We start from the raw sequence: 19246 nt of genomic DNA on the forward strand, positions 1-19246 counted from the left end.
TTAGTTTTGCAGTTCTCAAACTGTGGATTTGTGTCTCCGGAGATAACATCCTTGTTAACAGCAAAAATGTTTTTAAAATAAAAATAAATACATACATACATAATAGAGAGGCAAGAAATAACAGACCTCAACCCTATTTTCCCTCTGCAAATTTGTGTACACAGAGTCAATCCCTTACTTCTCTCTAAAAGTGCAAAGTTTCAAAAAGTTCAATGAATAGAAGATTGTTGGGGGCAGAATAGATCTGTACAAAGGAGAAGTCTGGAGATAAATGTGAGAAGGGAGGGACAGGCACTAGAAACAAAAGTGAAACAGTTTGAGCAGCATATTCCAGAAGTCTTGAGGTCTTTCTGAGTGTAGCCTTCATTGATTTGAGATCTACCATTCTCTCACTAGAAAGGAAACCCTATAATGGCAGCAGACCGTAAAAGAGACCCAGTTTGGGAATATTTTAATGAAGTTCCTCTACCTGTGGGTAAGACAAGCATGTGTGCAAAATGCAAACAGTGCACCAAAGAAATGCAAAGTCTGGTTTCCCGAATGAAACATCATGAGAACTGTTCCTTCTCAGGAGGAAGCTGTGTTGAAGATGATGAAACGAACATGTTTGAACATGCAGGATCTTTAGGTTGGTAAACTTTTTTATATCATTCTTCTTTCTTAAGGACTGCCTGTCTTCCTTCTGGACTATTCTTGAATTCTCATGTTACTCTATATTTTTTGCTCAAACAACTATGGTTACTATCATTTTAGATGCAGTTGTGATAAAAAATAAATAGCTGAAATTGGCAGATCTTCCTTTTACAATTTCACCTTTAAAGTAGTACTGAGTGTCAGTGAATGCAATAAGTAATACTAAATGAGCAGTATGGTAATAATAAATTAAATAACTGCATTGACTTATTTTGTTTAGGAGAATCCATCCTCAACATACAGGATTCTGAAGACTATCCACCTTCAAGATCACCATCATTTTCTATAGTTTCAGAGTTATCTGCCAATGATAGTGTTTCAGTCACATCATCATGTATGTCACATAGCCACAGTATATCACCTGTAGCAAAAAGAAAAAAAAATCTCCATCACCCAGAAACAACCATAGATAAGTCTGTGATAAGAACCAGAGGATTACAAAAAGAGAATTCACTCATTAAGACCAGGATACAGTCCACCCAACAGAGCAGATGTCGCAGGCAAATTGCTGGATAAGGTGTATGAAAGAGAAATTGAGCAGCATGCAAAAGGTCTAGAGCATAAAATTGTTAACCTGAGTCTTGATGGGTGGAGCAATATCCACAATGATCCTGTTGTATGTGCTTGTGTGACAACAGAAGGAGGGAATGTCTTCCTTACAGAAAAAATTGATACATCAGGAAATGCACACACAGCAGAATACTTACAAGAAGAGCAGTAAAAGCTATAACAAACTGAAAAAAAATTTCAAATTTCTAGTACGCAGCTTGGTCACAGACAATGCTACAAATGTATCCAAGATGAGAAGAAATTGTTTAGAAGAGAGTCCCAAGCTAATAACATATGGTTGCAGTGCTCATTTGATGCACCTCCTAGCCAAAGACTTCAGTGTTCCAGAAATAAGGCTAATTTTGTTGAAATTGAAAAATACTTCTGTAACTACCACTTTGCAGCAGCTGCTCTGAAAAAAGTGGGAGGAACCAAGCTAACTCTCCCATAAGACATGCCATGGAACTCAGGAGTGGACTGTTTTGAGCACTATCTCAAAAACTGGCCTAATCTAATGACAGTTTGTGAACAAAATCATGAAAAAAATAGATGGGCACCGTCACAGCCAAAGTTCTCTTAAGCCCAATGTTGAGAAATGTTGAACACATGCTGAGTACCCTGAAGCCTATTTCTATAGCCTTGAACAAAATGCAGGGAAATAGCGGCTTTATTGCTGATACTGTTGAAATTTGGAAGGAACTGAGTGAGATCTTAAAAAGAGAAATATGCAATGACAGAGTTAAATTACAAGCATTATAAAAACAAATGGAACAAGCACTATCTCCAGCTCATTTTCTTGCAAATAGTCTCAATACTCAGTACCAGGGTCAAACCTTAACTGCTGAAGAAGAGGAGTTGGCTGTGACATGGACATCCCACAATCATTCGTCCATAATGCCAACTATAATAAACTTCAGAGGTAAGGGTGAACCATTCAAGAAATAGACGTTTTGCTGATGAGGTTTTAAAGAAAGTCACTCCAATGAACTGGTGGAAGTACTTAAGCACTTGGATTCAGAGACTGTTGAAGTGATAATCCCACTTTTAGCAGCAGTAGCTTCTTCTGCTGGCGTAGAAAGAATATTTTCTTCCTTTGGACTAATTAATTCCAAATTGAGAAATAGTTTGGGACCTGAAAAAGCAGGAAAGCTTGTTTTTCTTTTCCAGATTAAGAACAAACAGGAAAATGAAGGTGAAGACAACTGACTTAGCTGCAGAAAGCCAATATTTTAAGTTTCTGATGTTGACCTGGCTGAAATAGTCGATTTAATTTTTGTTTTTTAAACATTTCATTTAAAATTGTTTTTAACTAAAATAGTTAACAAAACCAAAAAACTGATTTTAAAAAAACTTGAATGTTTAACTAAATTCATATGCATGTTTTATTAATATATTATATGTTCGCTGTTGAAGAAAAAAAACCAGAATACATAACATTTAAATGTCTGTCTGGTGATGTTCTCCTCCTAATACAGCATGGCAAGAAAATCCTCCAAATATTAATGGATTAACCTGTTGACTTGGAGATATTTATGAAGTCATTAGGAGATGACTTATCTGCTTCAATTACCTTTGGTAAATGAAATAACCAATAATTCACTTTCTGATATAGCTATAAAACTAATCTGAAAAGTTTTCAAAATAAATCACTTTAAAAATGTATAGTGTGTACCTTCTAAAAATGAAACCTACATCTATCTCTGAGTTGTGAAGAATATATATTAAGGTTATAACAACCAACAAGAATGCACTTTTATGTAGAAATCCATGATTAAATCGAGTCTTCCTAACTAGTGATTTAAATCATGATTTAAATCAAATCCACCCTGAAAGTCCCCCCCAGTGGGGTTTTTCCAGGATCAGAAGGTGGCAGTAGGGATTTCTCCATAAGAATCATATTGAGCCAGAGATCTCTATCCCTCCTCACTCTGGATTTGAGGTTGCTGCAGAGGGCACATTTCTGAGGAATGTGCACCTCCTGTAAGCAACGGACGCACTGCGAGTGCCCACCGGAGACAGTAATAGCATCCTTGCACGAACTGCCTCTTTGAAAGCCTGGAGAGCCTGGCATTTTTGTTTTCTCTCTCTCTCTTTTTTTGGGAAACATTTCAATGAAAGAGAAAAAACGGACAGGTTTTTCCCCGTGTTTTGTTTGTTTAGAGAAAAGTCTAATTAATTAAAAACGGAAACCTAAGCCTAACGATGAACTAAGTACTAATAACTAAAAGTTAACAAACAACTATTTCCAACTCTTTTCTAGGTTTTTTTAACACTGCTTTTGGAGCTCAGTCTGCACCCAAGAACCTGAGGGGGTGAAGCCACGCGAGTGCTAGATGAAGCGCCAATGGCACAGTGAGGTAGCTACTACACATGCACGCCCCAACACCAGGCACTGCTTGCTACTGAATATCTCTGATTGGTGGCACTGGGACACACCAACACCTGAAGTGGAGAACCCACAGGGACAGCACTCGAATAAGAAATTAAGGTTAAAATTAAAGCTAGCTATTTATCTTATTGACAAGATTAAAACCATAATCAAAGCTGTTTCTATAGTGAACCATTTCTAAACCTACACTTACAAATATAAAACAGATCATCATCCCAAAAAAGAACAAAATCTCACTTAAGGCCCTACACTCAATGTAGTTAAAAGACAGTTGAGAACAAAGAAAGGAGACAAGATATTTAAATACATCTTCAATTCATTTGATAATTACCCGAAACAGAAAAGAAACATAATAAAAATCTATAATGGAAAATTATTTGAGTCACCTATCAATTTATTTTCTCCAAGACGCTGTGTCTGCCACAATGTATATGGCAAAATACCTCTATAAATTAATAGAAATGACCACACCTTATGAGGCAGTGCTTATTTATCCAAGAATGATGCACTTACGCAATTGCCTTTTCCAGTCTGCTTCCCTGTGATCCAACTATCTCTCCTAGTGTACAAAACACTTGTCCCAAAAAATCCTGAAAAGCAAGAAAAAAGGTCATAAGACACCAGTACATCCTGTTTTTTCATTGATCTGGTCTGTGAACTTTCCTAGAACACATTTATCCTGTTTTTCATTATTGAGCTTTACTATCTGTATACGCATTTATATTCTGCCAAATATTGTTGTGGAATTACACAATGATTCATAGGTCAGACTTTACTTACATTTGATATAAAATTAGGTACATTAAAAACCTGGGGTGTGTTACATTGTATACTGTACATATTATCGTATTTCTAATTTTAAAGTAAAAGGAGTTTATTTCAGTTACTCTTTTACATTAAAAATTAAACTTTTAATTCTTGTAATACTTTCTTAGAAACTTAAATAGCATTTTCTAGCAATAATTCCCCCTTGCCTGATTTTTTTGTCCTTTATTTTCAAATAAACCTGAAATTTAACTTTGCTTTCTGATGACTACTTTGTGCACCAGTAACATCAGTGATCTCTGGGTACCCTGAGAGTAATGATTAGGTTTAATTTATAAAAGCAGAGCATAAAATGTTGCATCTACTGCTTTGTAAATTATTAATCTCATCAATAAATGTAATTTAAATAAAAATAAGTATAAATGAGCATGTCTATAAGCCTCCCCCCTAACCAAACTATAACACAATTGACTGAATTCTACAGTGACTTGTACCTTATACAACCTCAGAGATGTCACTGTGGCTTTAACTAGTTGAAAGTGTCCCTTTAATGATGGATACTTGATTTTTTATTCTGATAAGGCTACTATGCATACTGGAAACCAAATCACATTTAAAAACCCATCTCACTTCAAGACAAGAGGTTAACATTCCATGGCATCTATTCCCATAAATTCTATATATGAGAAAGACCTTACGCGGTTTTACAAATTGACAAGCGAAGACATGTAGTGGTTTAATTCCTTTAGTGAATAAGTATTTTAGACAGAAAATAATATTCATATTAAATAGAGTGATTGCAGTTCTCATCAATATAACTATTGGCACAAGAATCATTCATTAAGACACACTGAACAAATAAAGACAATAATCACAAATAAATATAATGCAAAGTTTCAAAAATGACCTTGTATCCTAAAACACTGCTATACAGGTTCGACAATATTTTTATACATGTTTAAATAAGGTCAGTGGTGAGCTGGAGCCAGTTCACACCGGTTCACACGAACCGGTTGTTAAATTTTGAACCAGTTTTAGAACCGGTTGTTAAAAATTGTTACGGCTCCCTGAGCTCCCAGCTGGGGAGGCTCCCCCGGCCCTTCCCCCACCTTTCCCCCTCTCGCAGAGCCTCAGCGTACTGCACAGCCAGCACCAGCACTCTGGACCGCTCCTGGGCAGCTCTGTAGCTCCTGCCACTTTGAGCGGTGTGGTAAGGGGGTGGGTCTGTGAGCTCCAGCGGGCAGCGCAGCATCCATATACGCTGTGCTAAGTGGCATGGTAAGGGGGCCGGGCCGGGAGAAGGGGTTATATAAGGGGCAGGGAGCGGTTGGAGGGGGCAGGTCAGGGGACGGGGGGAGGGCTGGGTAGGCGTGGGAGTTCTGGGGGGTCTGTCGGGCAGGGCCGATGCAACCACTAGGTGGACTAGGTGGCCGCCTAGGGCGCCAAGTGGTTGGGGGCACCAGAAACTGGTGCCCCCAAAATTTTTTTTAAACAGCGGAGCACAAGGCTGCCGCTGCTCCCTGCCTCCAGAGGGGCCGCCTGCGGCGCGGCCAATCCCTCCCCCCGAGGGAGCAGCCAGCGACGGAATGGGGAAGGGGAGGGTCTAGCACTAGCAGCTGCGCCTTCTTCCCCGCGCCACAGGCCGAGCCGAGCTCCCCGCCGCCCCCAGGGCTCTCAGCAGCAGCTACTGCCACTGCCGCTGGGAGCCCCAGAGGTGGCGGGGAGCCCAGCTCGGCCTGTGGCACAGCTGCGCTCTGCTCCTCAGACGGAGAAGCTGGGTGCCTACTCCACCTACAAGGTACCTAGCCGGGCCGCGGAGAGCCGCACGGCCCCGGGGAGAGCCAGGGGGTGTATTTGGGAACAACCCAGCACCCCTCCCCCAACCAGTGCCACCCCCTCCAACACCCACCTTCTCCCCTGTGCACCCCCCACCCCAACAACCCACCCTGTCCTGCCACTTTTGCCTCTGGGCAACCTCCACCCAGCAACCCCCCACAGCCAGCCATGGTCACCTTCACCCCTGCATCAACCTCGGGACACCCCCGCCCCCCCCCCCGCCTGCCATCTCCCTCCTGCCCACTCCTCCCTTGTGCAAACCCCTACCTGCCACCTTCACCCCACTGGAACAACCCTGGGCACATACACACCCCCGCCTGCCAGCCCCTTGCAACAACCCCCTCCTGTCCACTTCTCCCTTGTGCCACTCCCTCCCTGTCACAAGCCCCTTTTGCCTCTGTGCATTCTCTTCCCTGCCATTACACCCCCACCCCCTCCACCCCTTGGCACATCCCTTAAATCAGAACTTTTTATAGGGAACCGGTTGTTAAGGTTTTGGCACCTCATCACTGAATAAGGTATAACATACAGAAGGACCTGTTGTCTCAAAACATCCATGTGTGATGCGAATAACTAAATAGGAAAAAGAGCCTGAAACAACGACCCACAATTCCCTTTAAAAAAGCTTCAGTTGACTTCAGTGAAAACTGTAGATGCTTGACAATGCTCAGGAATCACTCCATAAATACAAAGTTACTGTCCTATGAAACACCTGAAATTCTCATGGAAACATTGACAATGTCACTGTTAATTTATCTTTCAGAAATGTCAAATGAGAGATATACAGTAAATATATTCAGTAATAGCAGACTTAACATTTTAAAATATAGGACTTCTCTGCATTCAGATAAAAGGTAAACTTATTTCCACAGGCCTGGCTCTAAGTAAAGGGAGGTTCTGTGGTTATTGACCTTGGAAACTAGGCTATGTTACTACAGTGTCTGGTTTCAATGTCGGTGCGATCAATATGCATATTGACTTCAGTGGTAGCTGTTGGGTGCTCAGCGCTTTAAAAAAAATCAGGCAGGTGCCTAAATATGAACTCAGGAGCCTAACTTCAGGCACTTACATTTAAAAGCACTATATAAAAACAAAAAAGAAAAGGAGTACTTGTGGCACCTTAGAGACTAACCAGTTTATTTGAGCATGAGCTTTCGTGAGCTACAGCTCACTTCATCGGATGCATAGCATATCGTGGAAACTGCAGAAGACATTATATACACACAGAGACCATGAAACAAAACTTCCTCCCACCCCACTGTCCTGCTGCTAACAGCTTATCTAAAGTGATCATCAAGGAAGGCCATTTCCAGCACAAATCAAGGTTTTCTCACTCTTTCCCCCCCCCCCCCACACACACACAGACTTATGAGGAGAGGCTGAGGGAACTGGGATTGTTTAGTCTGCAGAAGAGAAGAATGAGGGGGGATTTGATAGCTGCTTTCAACTACCTGAAAGGGGGTTCCAAAGAGGATGGATCTAGACTGTTCTCAGTGGTAGAAGAGGACAGGACAAGGAGTAATGGTCTCAAGTTGCAGTGGGGGAGGTTTAGGTTGGATACAGCTAAAAAACAGCTCAGTTTCCCCTGTGTGCTGCATTGTTACCTGGGGATGGGAAACGGCTGTTTGCTCTCCAGGCAGGCGAAGAGACATAGATGTGGGTGGCACCCAGCTGTCTGGGTCTTGTTCCCCATATAACTGGACCCTCTGAAAAGCTAGTGGCAAATCCAACTGCCAGGACATTGATACCAGCCACCAATGCCCCAGAGCAACATGGACTTCCCAGCCTCTCCTTTGGGAAGCTGAACAATAGATCTTGAGCTGGGAGATTAAGGACTGGGGAGGTGGGGGGCAAGTCATAGAATCATAGAATATCAGGGTTGGAAGGGACCTCAGGAGGTCATCTAGTCCAACCCCCTGCTCAAAGCAGGACCAATCCCCAACTAAACCATCCCAGCCAGGGCTTTGTCAAGCCTGACCTTAAAAACTTCTAAGGAAGGAGAGTCCACCACCTCCCTAGGTAACGCATTCCAGTGTTTCACCACCCTCTTGGTGAAAAAGTTTTTCCTAATATCCAACCTAAACCTCCCCCACTGCAACTTGAGACCATTACTCCTTGTCCTGTCCTCTTCTACCACTGAGAACAGTCTAGATCCATCCTCTTTGGAACCCCCTTTCAGGTAGTTGAAAGCAGCTATCAAATCCCCCCTCATTCTTCTCTTCTGCAGACTAAACAATCCCAGTTCCCTCAGCCTCTCCTCATAAGTCTGTGTGTGTGGGGGGGGGGAGGGGGGGAGAGTGAGAAAACCTTGATTTGTGCTGGAAATGGCCTTCCTTGATGATCACTTGATGATCACTTTAGATAAGCTGTTAGCAGCAGGACAGTGGGGTGGGAGGAAGTTTTGTTTCATGGTCTCTGTGTGTATATAATGTCTTCTGCAGTTTCCACGATATGCTATGCATCCGATGAAGTGAGCTGTAGCTCACGAAAGCTCATGCTCAAATAAACTGGTTAGTCTCTAAGGTGCCACAAGTACTCCTTTTCTTTTTTCTTTTTACGAATACAGACTAACACGGCTGTTACTCTGAAACCTATATAAAAACACACACACACACACACACACACACACACCCCTTGATGAAAAATACATTCATGCAACACTACAAGGTTCTATCAACTGCAACTGATTTCCCCTGGAGAGAAGCAGTAATTAATGAGCTCTGCAAATAGTATTAATATTTAGGTTTACATTTCATATGTAACATAAGTAAGTTCTGGTTGCAGAAATCAAAATTTTCATTTTCTTCACTTCTGGGGTATAAATTCTCAGTTACGATGCTACAATAAACGTTTTTTAAAAAATTTGAATTCCTGTGTTGTTAGTGTATCGTGATCCATGAAATTAGAGTCGGAGGGCCCGTGTTCACTGCGGGGACTATTATGGACAGGACGCCAGGTGCAATCAGTGGAGTTAGGCTGGAAGCAGCTCAGCCACATGGACAGCACAGTGCATAGGATTTTTAAAAGTGCATAGGATTTTTCCACTTGCTAAACTTAACCTGCAGTCAGTTTCAGTCTTTGGTAATGAAACATGATGGCAATGTAGGGTTGCCAACTTTTTAACTGCAGAAAACCAAACACCTTCCCCGAGGCCTTGCCCCCAGCTCTCTCCATCCCCCTCCCTCCGTCGCTCGCTCCCCCACCCTCACTCACTCGCTCATTTTCACCGGGCTAGGGCAGGGGGTTGGGGTGCAGAAAAGAGTGAGGGCTCTGTCTGGGGGTGTGGGCTCTGGAGTGGGGCCAGGGATCAAGGATTTGTGGTGCAGGAGGGGGCTCCGGGCTGGGGCCGAGGAATTCGGAGTGTGGGAGGGGGCTCCAGGCCAGGGCAGGGGATTAGAGCTCCGGCTGGGGATGGGGCTCTGGGGACGATGGGTTTGTGATGGAGGAGGGGGCTCCAGGCTGGGGTCGAAGGGTTCAGAGTGTGTGAGGGGGCTCCAGGTTGAGATATGGGGTTGGAGTGTGGGAGGGATATGGGCTCTTGGCTGGAGCCAGAAATGAGGGGTTCACGGTGCAGGAGGGGGCTCCTAGCTAAGGCAGGGGGTTGGGGTCTGGGAGGGGGTGAGGGCTGCAGCGATGAACAGTTTGGGGTGCAGGAAGGGGCTCTGGGCAGGGGCCAAGGGGTTCAGCATGCAGAAGGGGGCTCAGGCCTGGGGCAGGGGATTCAGGTGTGGGCTCCGGGTAGCTCTGACCTCAGGCGCCTCCCAGGAAGCATGACATGTCCCTCCGGCTCCTCGGTGGAGGGGCGGCCAGGGGGCTCCATGCACTGCCGCCACCCACAGTCGCCACCACCTCACATCCCATTGGCTGCAGTTCCCGTCCAATGGAAGATGTGGAGCCGCCATTCGGGGCAGCTCCTGGAGGCTGGGACAGTGTAGGGAGCCTCCCTGGTCGCCCCTCCGCCTCGAAGTGGCTGCTCCCCAGGAGCTACCCGGAATCGGGCAGGGAGCCTGCCAGTCCTGCTGTGCTGCCAACCAGACTTTTAATGGCCACAGACCGGAACTGCCAGGGTCACTTTTCAACCTGGTGTTCTGATCGAAAACCGGACACCTGGCAACCATATGGCAGTGTCAGAGCTGTGAGTTCTCTGAAGTGAAGTAACTGGCAGCATGAGCCATGGAACTCACTCTGAAACCTCCCTAGAGCCTTGGATTTGGACACATAAACCTAGCTCAGCAATGGACGCAGTGGAACAAGGAGTTTGAACTAGACACAGACCATGGACATGCAGGAAGACAAAAACAGCAGCAAAGTAAAACTATTATTTGACCTTACTACAGAACAAGGCAGAGAGGTCTGCACCATTTTGAGCTCATGACTGCCTTAAGCCTTACAGCAGTCCTGGGAGCCCTGGGGAGCTATTGCTCCCCAAAGCAGAACAAAACTGTGAAGCAACACAGATTTTTCAACAGAGACCAATCTGAAGGGAAGGGAATAGACCCTAACTGCTACATGCAATTTGGGGGATTTGACAGATTCCCAGATTTCGGCAGAGTAGTCTGCAATGATGATATCATGACTCTCTTTTTGAGTCTGCGAGCATATCAGCTTCATGCTGTTGGGACAGGAAAACAACAAGGGAAGATACCTCCCTCCATCCATACACTGTTAACAGGGAAACACCCTTTGCGATTTCAGCTGGATAACAGGGCCTCCTGCAGTGTGATTCCTTGGTGTGAACTGGACTTGAAAACACGCATTACAAAGAGCAGGCACACTCTAATAAATGTACAATGAGGGCATAATGCAGCTCAGAGAAAAATGTGACCTCACAGTAACTAACCCAAAAATAAGACCGTACCAACGGAAGTCTGTGGTCATGAATGGTAAGCTCCACAGACCTAATTGGGGAATACATCCATACAAGTCATGGATCTGATCAGGGTGTAACATCAGAATTCTATAGCTGCAGTGCAAGAAGCAAAAAAGGGGAGTCCCATGTACAATGGAGACCATTTTAAAAGCATATGGAGAGGCAATGGGTGCCTTGAAGGAAAGCTGCAATTGAAAGTAGACCACAAAATGAAAAATCCATGCTTCCCATGAAGGAAAATACCAGTATGTAGTGGGGTGGACACCTGCTCGGGCCCAGAGAGGTTTAAGATAGCCCTGGGAGAGGGCTGGGGCGGGGGAAGAGCTGGGCTGATTGGCAGAGCAGCCACAGCTGGGGGCCATGCCCCAAACAGACCAGCGGGCCTTATAAAAGCCAGGGAAGCCAGGAGCAGAAGAGCACTCTCTCTAGCTCTGAGAGGGAGCGACCTGGCTGCAGGGACCTGAATAAAGGACCTAGTTTGGAGCAGGGCTGGGGAAAGGCCAAGGGAGCCGGGGAGCTCTGGCCTAGGAAAGATGCAGGCTGCAGGCCTCAGAAGGCCTATTAGGTACGGGGGTTGCAGGGGCAGCCCCGGGTAGGCAGAGGCAGCAGGTCCAAACCCAACCTTGCTGGTGATGAGTGGCTCATACTGCAGTCTGCCCCAGGGCGCGGGGGCTAGCTGGTGACTGGCAGGAGCTAAGACTGAGGCGAGGTAGGGTTAGTGGGTGGGGGGTGCCCCTGGGAGGGGGAGACCCAGAACTGTGGGGGTACTGCCAGGAGGCAGCACCCAGTGAAAGGGGCACTGGGGTCCTAGTGGAACACAAAAGGCCATCCAAGTACAGGCGGTCAAGAGAGTGATACTAGTAGGGTGCCAGAACACAAAAGCCAACTACATTTGATTCTGCTGATTTGCAATCTCTTGGTTCCCAGCAAAAAGTTGCCATTATCCCGAAGTAGCAGAAAAAAGGTTAAACAGACCCTTAAGGAACCTCACGGTGAGCAAAGACCAAAAAAAAAAAAAAGGGGGGGGGGGTGAAGAGTGAAAGGTTGTAATGGCAGCCAGATGAACTTTGATTGAGCTCAGTGATAAACCCAGGGTTTTTAGATTTAGCAGGTAATAAAGAGTGGGTGTAAGGTGAAACTCAAGAGGAAGTATGGATTACACCAGGCTTAAAAATGTTTCCACTTCTGCCGGTAAGTTTTCCTTGTGATGGGTTTTCTACTGATGATCAGTACTGCTTGGAGAGAGCCATCTCGGAGCCAGGATTTGAGGTGGAGTGATGAGAGGTTGGGTGAGTCATGGCTCCTGATTCCTGGGTGAGGAGGTCTGCTGTCAGCGGAAGGCAGAGAGGCAGTTGCAGAGACAGAGGAACCAGATCTGGGAACCATACCTGTTTTTGGCCAGGATGGCACCATAAGGATGGCCACCAATCGCTCTTGCTCAGAACCTTGAGCAGCAACAGAGATGGGGGATAAGGATATACTAATATTCAAGGCCAAGGGGTAAGGACAGTATCTCCCAACAACTTGCAGCTGTGCCCCCCTTTCAAACAGAACCTTTGGGACTTCATACAGGATGGTGTCAACATAGAGATCTGTCTCTGGTGAGCCCCAGTTAAGATAAATCTTCTGAAATACTGAATTGTTCAGCATCCACTTGTGGTCACGGTAGAAACACTAATCAAGGAGTCCACTATGGTATTCTGCAATCCCAGTAGATAAATAGCTGAAATCTCTATGCAATGGGAAGTGCACCAATTCCGAAGTTTTATGGATTCTAAGCGTAAGGCTAGGATCTTTCTCCTTGGCGCTTTAAAGAATACACTGCTGCTCTATTGTCCAGCATTACTCTGATCAAGCATCAGGAATTAGCTCCTTCAGATGAGCCTGAGGACTAGCCAGACCAGTCTCCAGGTGAATTAATGAGCTCAGCTGAGTCGTGGTAGGACTGCCTGATTGTCTGAAGGGAGCCAGTAGGTCTACTCAGCAGCAGGTCGCTGGCTGCTCAACACTTATGCCCACAAATGTGATTACTCCCTTGACAGCCTTGTTCCCAGCCTTTCCCCTACCTCATTCACAGCCTTGTTCCTGTCCTACTCCAGTCCACTGCTTCTCTGATAGCTCCTGACTCCAGCTCTGACGCCCCAGCTTGGCCCCTGGCTCCAACCCTCCAACTTGACTCCTGGCTCCCGCACCAACCATTAGGCATGACTTCTGTGCTAGCCACTGGGCCTGATCACCCACACCACAGTCGTAACATTGAGTGGCCCTTGATGTTTGGTAGGAAGTGATGGCAAGCATATTAGGAGGATGTAACTATGGAAACCCTTACAACTAGTGGAAGGATCCAAAAGGTCTTCGTGGGAGTTGAGGACCCATTCAGATATTGATACCCCCTTAGACAGATGATGCTTAATGGGTGGGTAGACAGACCTGAGCCAGGCTTGAAGACAACGGGAGCATAGTCTTGCAAGGGATGTTACAAAAGGACGAGCTGCCATGTGGTCCAGGGGTTGAAGGCAAAACCTTGCTATGGTTTGCAGGCTTTGTTGTATCATGGAAGTGAGACTGTGCATTGTGGTGAACCTATTCATGGACACGTATGTTCAGGAAGTAGTGGAGTCCAGACTGGCTCCAATGAAGTCTATTGACTGTATAGGTATGAGAATAGATTTTTCCATGTTGAGTCGGATGCCCAAGGAGTGGAAAAAAGATAGGGCCTCATTGGTTACCAACTGCACTTTGAGAAAGGAGCAATCCTTAAGGAGCTAGTTGTCCAGGTAATCTGGAAAGCATTCCTGGGTAGTCAGCACGTCAGGAAGTACCAGCATCTCTACCATGGCCTCATGAGGAAGACTATTCTGAGGATGACAACTTCAAGATCTTAGTCCTGGAGGAATTTTTGTACTCCAATCCTCATACAGATGCTGATGCCACTCACTCAAGATTGCTTCTTGGAAGGTTTCTCAGGACGCAACATAGTCTTCTTTGGCAGTGCTAGGATTGCGATACCAGAAGATGTAGACAACTCAGCAGTACCCATGCTATGACATGACGCCTCTTTTTTCTCAAGTCAAAATGGTGACTTTCCCCTTCTCTTCATCTCTCTTTCGACAGAATGGAGCATCTTCCTTTTAGACAGGCTGGAAGACTTTGAGGGTCCCCCAAGGCCTTTTCTTACCGAAGCCGGGATGGTCACCAGAGTTAAGAAAGACTGCAGACAGAGAAGGCCAAGTTGGAAGGTAGGATCTGACCAGGCAAAGAAGAATGGGGTAGGGGAACTCCCCAAAAGAACAAAGTTCTCTTAAATAAATTATAAAGTGGAAAATAAAATAAAAATCACTATATAAATAAAATCTGAAATTTCACCACGTAATTGTAGGGGTCCTGATCCAAAAAGGAGTTTGCTGGGGGAGTCGCAAGGTTATTGTAGGAGGGGGTTGAGGTATTGCTACCCTTACTTCTGTGCTGCCGCCCGCAGAAGTAAAGATGGCATGGTTTTGCATTACCACTCTTACTTCTGTGCTGCTGCCTGCAGAGCTGGTCCCTCAGTCAGCAGCTGCCACTTTCTGGCTACCCAGCTCTGCAGGCAGCAGCAAAGTAGTAAGGGTGACAATATCACAACCCCCTCTAAAATTACCTTGCACACCCCCTGCAACTCTGTTTTGGGTCAGCACCCCCAATTTGAGAAACACTGGTTTCCCCCATTAAAATCTGTATAATATAGGGTAAAAAGCACACAAAAAAGACCAGATTTCACCAGGGGGCAGGCAGGGGGAGACCAGATTTCATGGTCCATGACACATTTTTCATGGCCGTGAATTTGGTAGGGACTTAACTATATACTAAAATAATAAAAACAAATAAGAAAAAAACCCAGCAAGATAGGTAGCTAGGACGCAGACACAACACTGCGGCAGCGAACCAGCTGAGCAGCGGGGACAGCAGAGCAGCTCACAGCAGGAGTTTGCCTGGGAGTTCGCCTGGAGTGAGCCCAGGGAGGCTTACATCTTGCAAACGTCTCTGAGGAAGCTCATAGTAGGTAGGTGATATGGAAGGGGGGGGTTCAGCTGTTGTGACCTGCACTGGATGTGCCATGTTTGTCTTTCTTCCACAGGACAGAAGCGGCTTTGTCTGTACAAAGTGCAAGCTGGTCTCCATATTGGAAGAGAAGATTGAAGGTCTGGAACAACAGATAACGACCCTGCGTTGTATACGAGAAACTGAGGATTTTCTGGACAAAATGCAGGATAGGCTTCTAGGGGCACAAAGCTCTAAAGATATAGAGCAGGTTGCACAGAGGAGCCAAGAGGCCAGTGAAGAAGCTTGGCAACATGTGACCTCCAGAAGAGGTAAGCGGAATGTCCGGGTTCCAGTAACACAGACACAGGTAACCAACCGCTTTCATGTTCTCTCCACAGGTACCATTGCGGAGAGTGGACCAGATGATATGTCTGGGGGGAGAAAGCAGAAGGAGACTCCGCTGGTTGGAAGGCATGAGATGAGATGTCCTGAGGTTGGGGGTTCCACGACCACCACTCCCAAGAGGAGAAGGCGGGTGGTGGTGGTCGGGGACTCTCTCCTCCGGGGGACTGAGTCATCTATCTGCCGCCCTGACCGGGAAAACCGAGAAGTCTGCTGCTTGCCAGGGGCTAAGATTCGCGATGTGACGGAGAGACTGCTGAGACTCATCAAGCCCTCGGATCGCTACCCCTTCCTGCTTCTCCACGTGGGCACCAATGATACTGCCAAGAATGACCTTGAGCGGATCACTGCGGACTACGTGGCTCTGGGAAGAAGGATAAAGGAGTTGGAGGCGCAAGTGGTGTTCTCGTCCATCCTCCCCGTGGAAGGAAAAGGCCTGGGTAGGGACCGTCGAATCGTGGAAGTCAACGAATGGCTACGCAGGTGGTGTCGGAGAGAAGGCTTTGGATTCTTTGACCATGGGATGGTGTTCCATGAAGGAGGAGTGCTGGGCAGAGACGGGCTCCATCTTACGAAGAGAGGGAAGAGCATCTTTGCCAGCAGGCTGGCTAACCTAGTGAGGAGGGCTTTAAACTAGGTTCACCGGGGGAAGGAGACCAAAGCCCTGAGGTAAGTGGGAAAGCGGGATACCGGGAGGAAGCACAGGCAGGAATGTCTGTGAGGGGAGGGCTCCTGCCTCATACTGGGAATGAGGGGCGATCAACAGGTTATCTCAAGTGCTTATATACAAATACACAAAGCCTTGGAAACAAGCAGGGAGAACTGGAGGTCCTGGTGATGTCAAGGAACTATGACGTGATTGGAATAACAGAGACTTGGAGGGATAACTCACATGACTGGAGTACAGTCATGGATGGTTATAAACTGTTCAGGAAGGACAGGCAGGGCAGAAAAGGTGGGGGAGTAGCACTGAATGTAAGGGAGCAGTATGACTGCTCAGAGCTCCGGTACGAAACTGTGGTAAAACCTGAGTGTCTCTGGATTAAGTTTAGAAGTGTGTGCAACAAGAGTGATGTAGTGGTGGGAGTCTGCTATAGACCACCGGACCAGGGGGATGAGGTGGATGAGGCTTTCTTCCGGCAACTCACGGAAGCTACTAGATCGCATGCCCTGATTCTCATGGGTGACTTTAATTTTCCTGATATCTGCTGGGAGAGCAATACAGCGGTGCATAGACAATCCAGGAAGTTTTTGGAAAGCGTAGGGGACAATTTTCTGGCGCAAGTGCTAGGGGAGCCAACTAGGGGGGGCGCTTTTCTTGACCTGCTGCTCACAAACCGGGTAGAATTAGTGGGGGAAGCAAAAGTGGATGGGAATCTGGGAGGCAGTGACCATGAGTTGGTTGAGTTCAGGATCCTGACGCAGGGAAGAAAGGTAAGCAGCAGGATACAGACCCTGGACTTCAGGAAAGCAGACTTCGACTCCCTCAGGGAACAGATGGCCAGGATCCCCTGGGGGACTAAACATGAAGGGGAAGGGAGTCCAGGAGAGCTGGCTGTATTTCAAGGAATCCCTGTTGAGGTTACAGGGACAAACCATCCCGATGAGTCGAAAGAATAGTAAACATGGCAAGCGACCAGCTTGGCTTAATGGTGAAATCCTAGCGGATCTTAAACATAAAAAAGAAGCTTACAAGAAGTGGAAGGTTGGACATATGACCAGGGAAGAGTATAAAAATATTGCTCGGGCATGTAGGAAAGATATAAGGAGGGCCAAATCGCACCTGGAGCTGCAGCTAGCAAGAGATGTCAAGAGTAACAAGAAGGGTTTCTTCAGGTATGTTGGCAACAAGAAGAAAGCCAAGGAAAGTGTGGGCCCCTTACTGAATGAGGGAGGCAACCTAGTGACAGAGGATGTGGAAAAAGCTAATGTACTCAATGCTTTTTTTGCCTCTGTTTTCACTAACAAGGTCAGCTCCCAGACTGCTGCGCTGGGCATCACAGAATGGGGAAGAGATGGCCAGCCCTCTGTGGAGATAGAGGTGGTTAGGGACTATTTAGAAAAGCTGGACGTGCACAAGTCCATGGGGCCGGACGAGTTACATCCGAGAGTGCTGAAGGAATTGGCGGCTGTGATTGCAGAGCCCTTGGCCATTATCTTTGAAAACTCGTGGCGAACGGGGGAAGTCCCGGATGACTGGAAAAAGGCTAATGTAGTGCCAATCTTTAAAAAAGGGAAGAAGGAGGATCCTGGGAACTACAGGCCAGTCAGCCTCACCTCAGTCCCTGGAAAAATCATGGAGCAGGTCCTCAAAGAATCAATCCTGAAGCACTTACATGAGAGGAAAGTGATCAGGAACAGTCAGCATGGATTCACCAAGGGAAGGTCATGCCTGACTAATCTAATCGCCTTTTATGATGAGATTACTGGTTCTGTGGATGAAGGGAAAGCAGTGGATGTATTGTTTCTTGACTTTAGCAAAGCTTTTGACACGGTCTCCCACAGTATTCTTGTCAGCAAGTTAAAGAAGTATGGGCTGGATGAATGCACTATAAGGTGGGTAGAAAGCTGGCTAGATTGTCGGGCTCAACGGGTAGTGATCAATGGCTCCATGTCTAGTTGGCAGCTGGTGTCAAGTGGAGTGCCCCAGGGGTCGGTCCTGGGGCCGGTTTTGTTCAATATCTTCATAAATGATCTGGAGGATGGTGTGGATTGCACTCTCAGCAAATTTGCAGATGATACTAAACTGGGAGGAGTGGTAGATACGCTGGAGGGGAGGGATAGGATACAGAAGGACCTAGACAAATTGGAGGATTGGGCCAAAAGAAATCTGATGAGGTTCAATAAGGATAAGTGCAGGGTCCTGCACTTAGGATGGAAGAATCCAATGCACCGCTACAGACTAGGGACCGAATGGCTAGGCAGCAGTTCTGCGGAAAAGGACCTAGGGGTGACAGTGGACGAGAAGCTGGATATGAGTCAGCAGTGTGCCCTTGTTGCCAAGAAGGCCAATGGCATTTTGGGATGTATAAGTAGGGGCATAGCGAGCAGATCGAGGGATGTGATCGTTCCCCTCTATTCGACACTGGTGAGGCCTCATCTGGAGTACTGTGTCCAGTTTTGGGCCCCCCACTACAAGAAGGATGTGGATAAATTGGAGAGAGTCCAGCGAAGGGCAACAAAAATGATTAGGGGTCTAGAGCACATGACTTATGAAGAGAGGCTGAGGGAGCTGGGATTGTTTAGTCTGCAGAAGAGAAGAATGAGGGGGGATTTGATAGCTGCTTTCAACTACCTGAAAGGGGGTTCCAAAGAGGATGGCTCTAGACTGTTCTCAATGGTAGCAGATGACAGAACGAGGAGTAATGGTCTCAAGTTGCAATGGGGGAGGTTTAGATTGGATATTAGGAAAAACTTTTTCACTAAGAGGGTGGTGAAACACTGGAATGCGTTACCTAGGGAGGTGGTAGAATCTCCTTCCTTAGAGGTTTTTAAGGTCAGGCTTGACAACGCCCTGGCTGGGATGATTTAACTGGGAATTGGTCCTGCTTTGAGCAGGGGGTTGGACTAGATGATCTTCTGGGGTCCCTTCCAACCCTGATATTCTATGATTCTATAACACTCCATCTCAAGCACCTGCGGTTGAGAAGGAACTGGAGTGGCAGCAGGACCACCCCTTCCTACATATTCATATGCAAGATCAGGAGCGTGCGTAGGATGCA

The 19246-nt window shown here is 46.4% G+C and overlaps 1 protein-coding gene across 3 annotated transcripts in view; it reads right to left on the reverse strand.

Annotated features, from left to right (window-relative positions):
* CPNE8 (copine 8) overlaps positions 1-19246 on the reverse strand; it is a 285766-nt gene that overhangs the window by 196063 nt on the left and 70457 nt on the right. For all 3 annotated transcript variants that reach the window (XM_074942429.1, XM_074942430.1, XM_074942431.1), the window contains exon 6: positions 4145-4221. In XM_074942429.1, the coding sequence (XP_074798530.1) occupies positions 4145-4221 (77 nt within the window). The remainder of the gene's footprint in view (positions 1-4144; positions 4222-19246) is intronic.

This window comes from Natator depressus, chromosome 1 (genome assembly GCF_965152275.1).
Source record: "Natator depressus isolate rNatDep1 chromosome 1, rNatDep2.hap1, whole genome shotgun sequence".
Taxonomy (NCBI): domain Eukaryota; kingdom Metazoa; phylum Chordata; order Testudines; family Cheloniidae; genus Natator; species Natator depressus.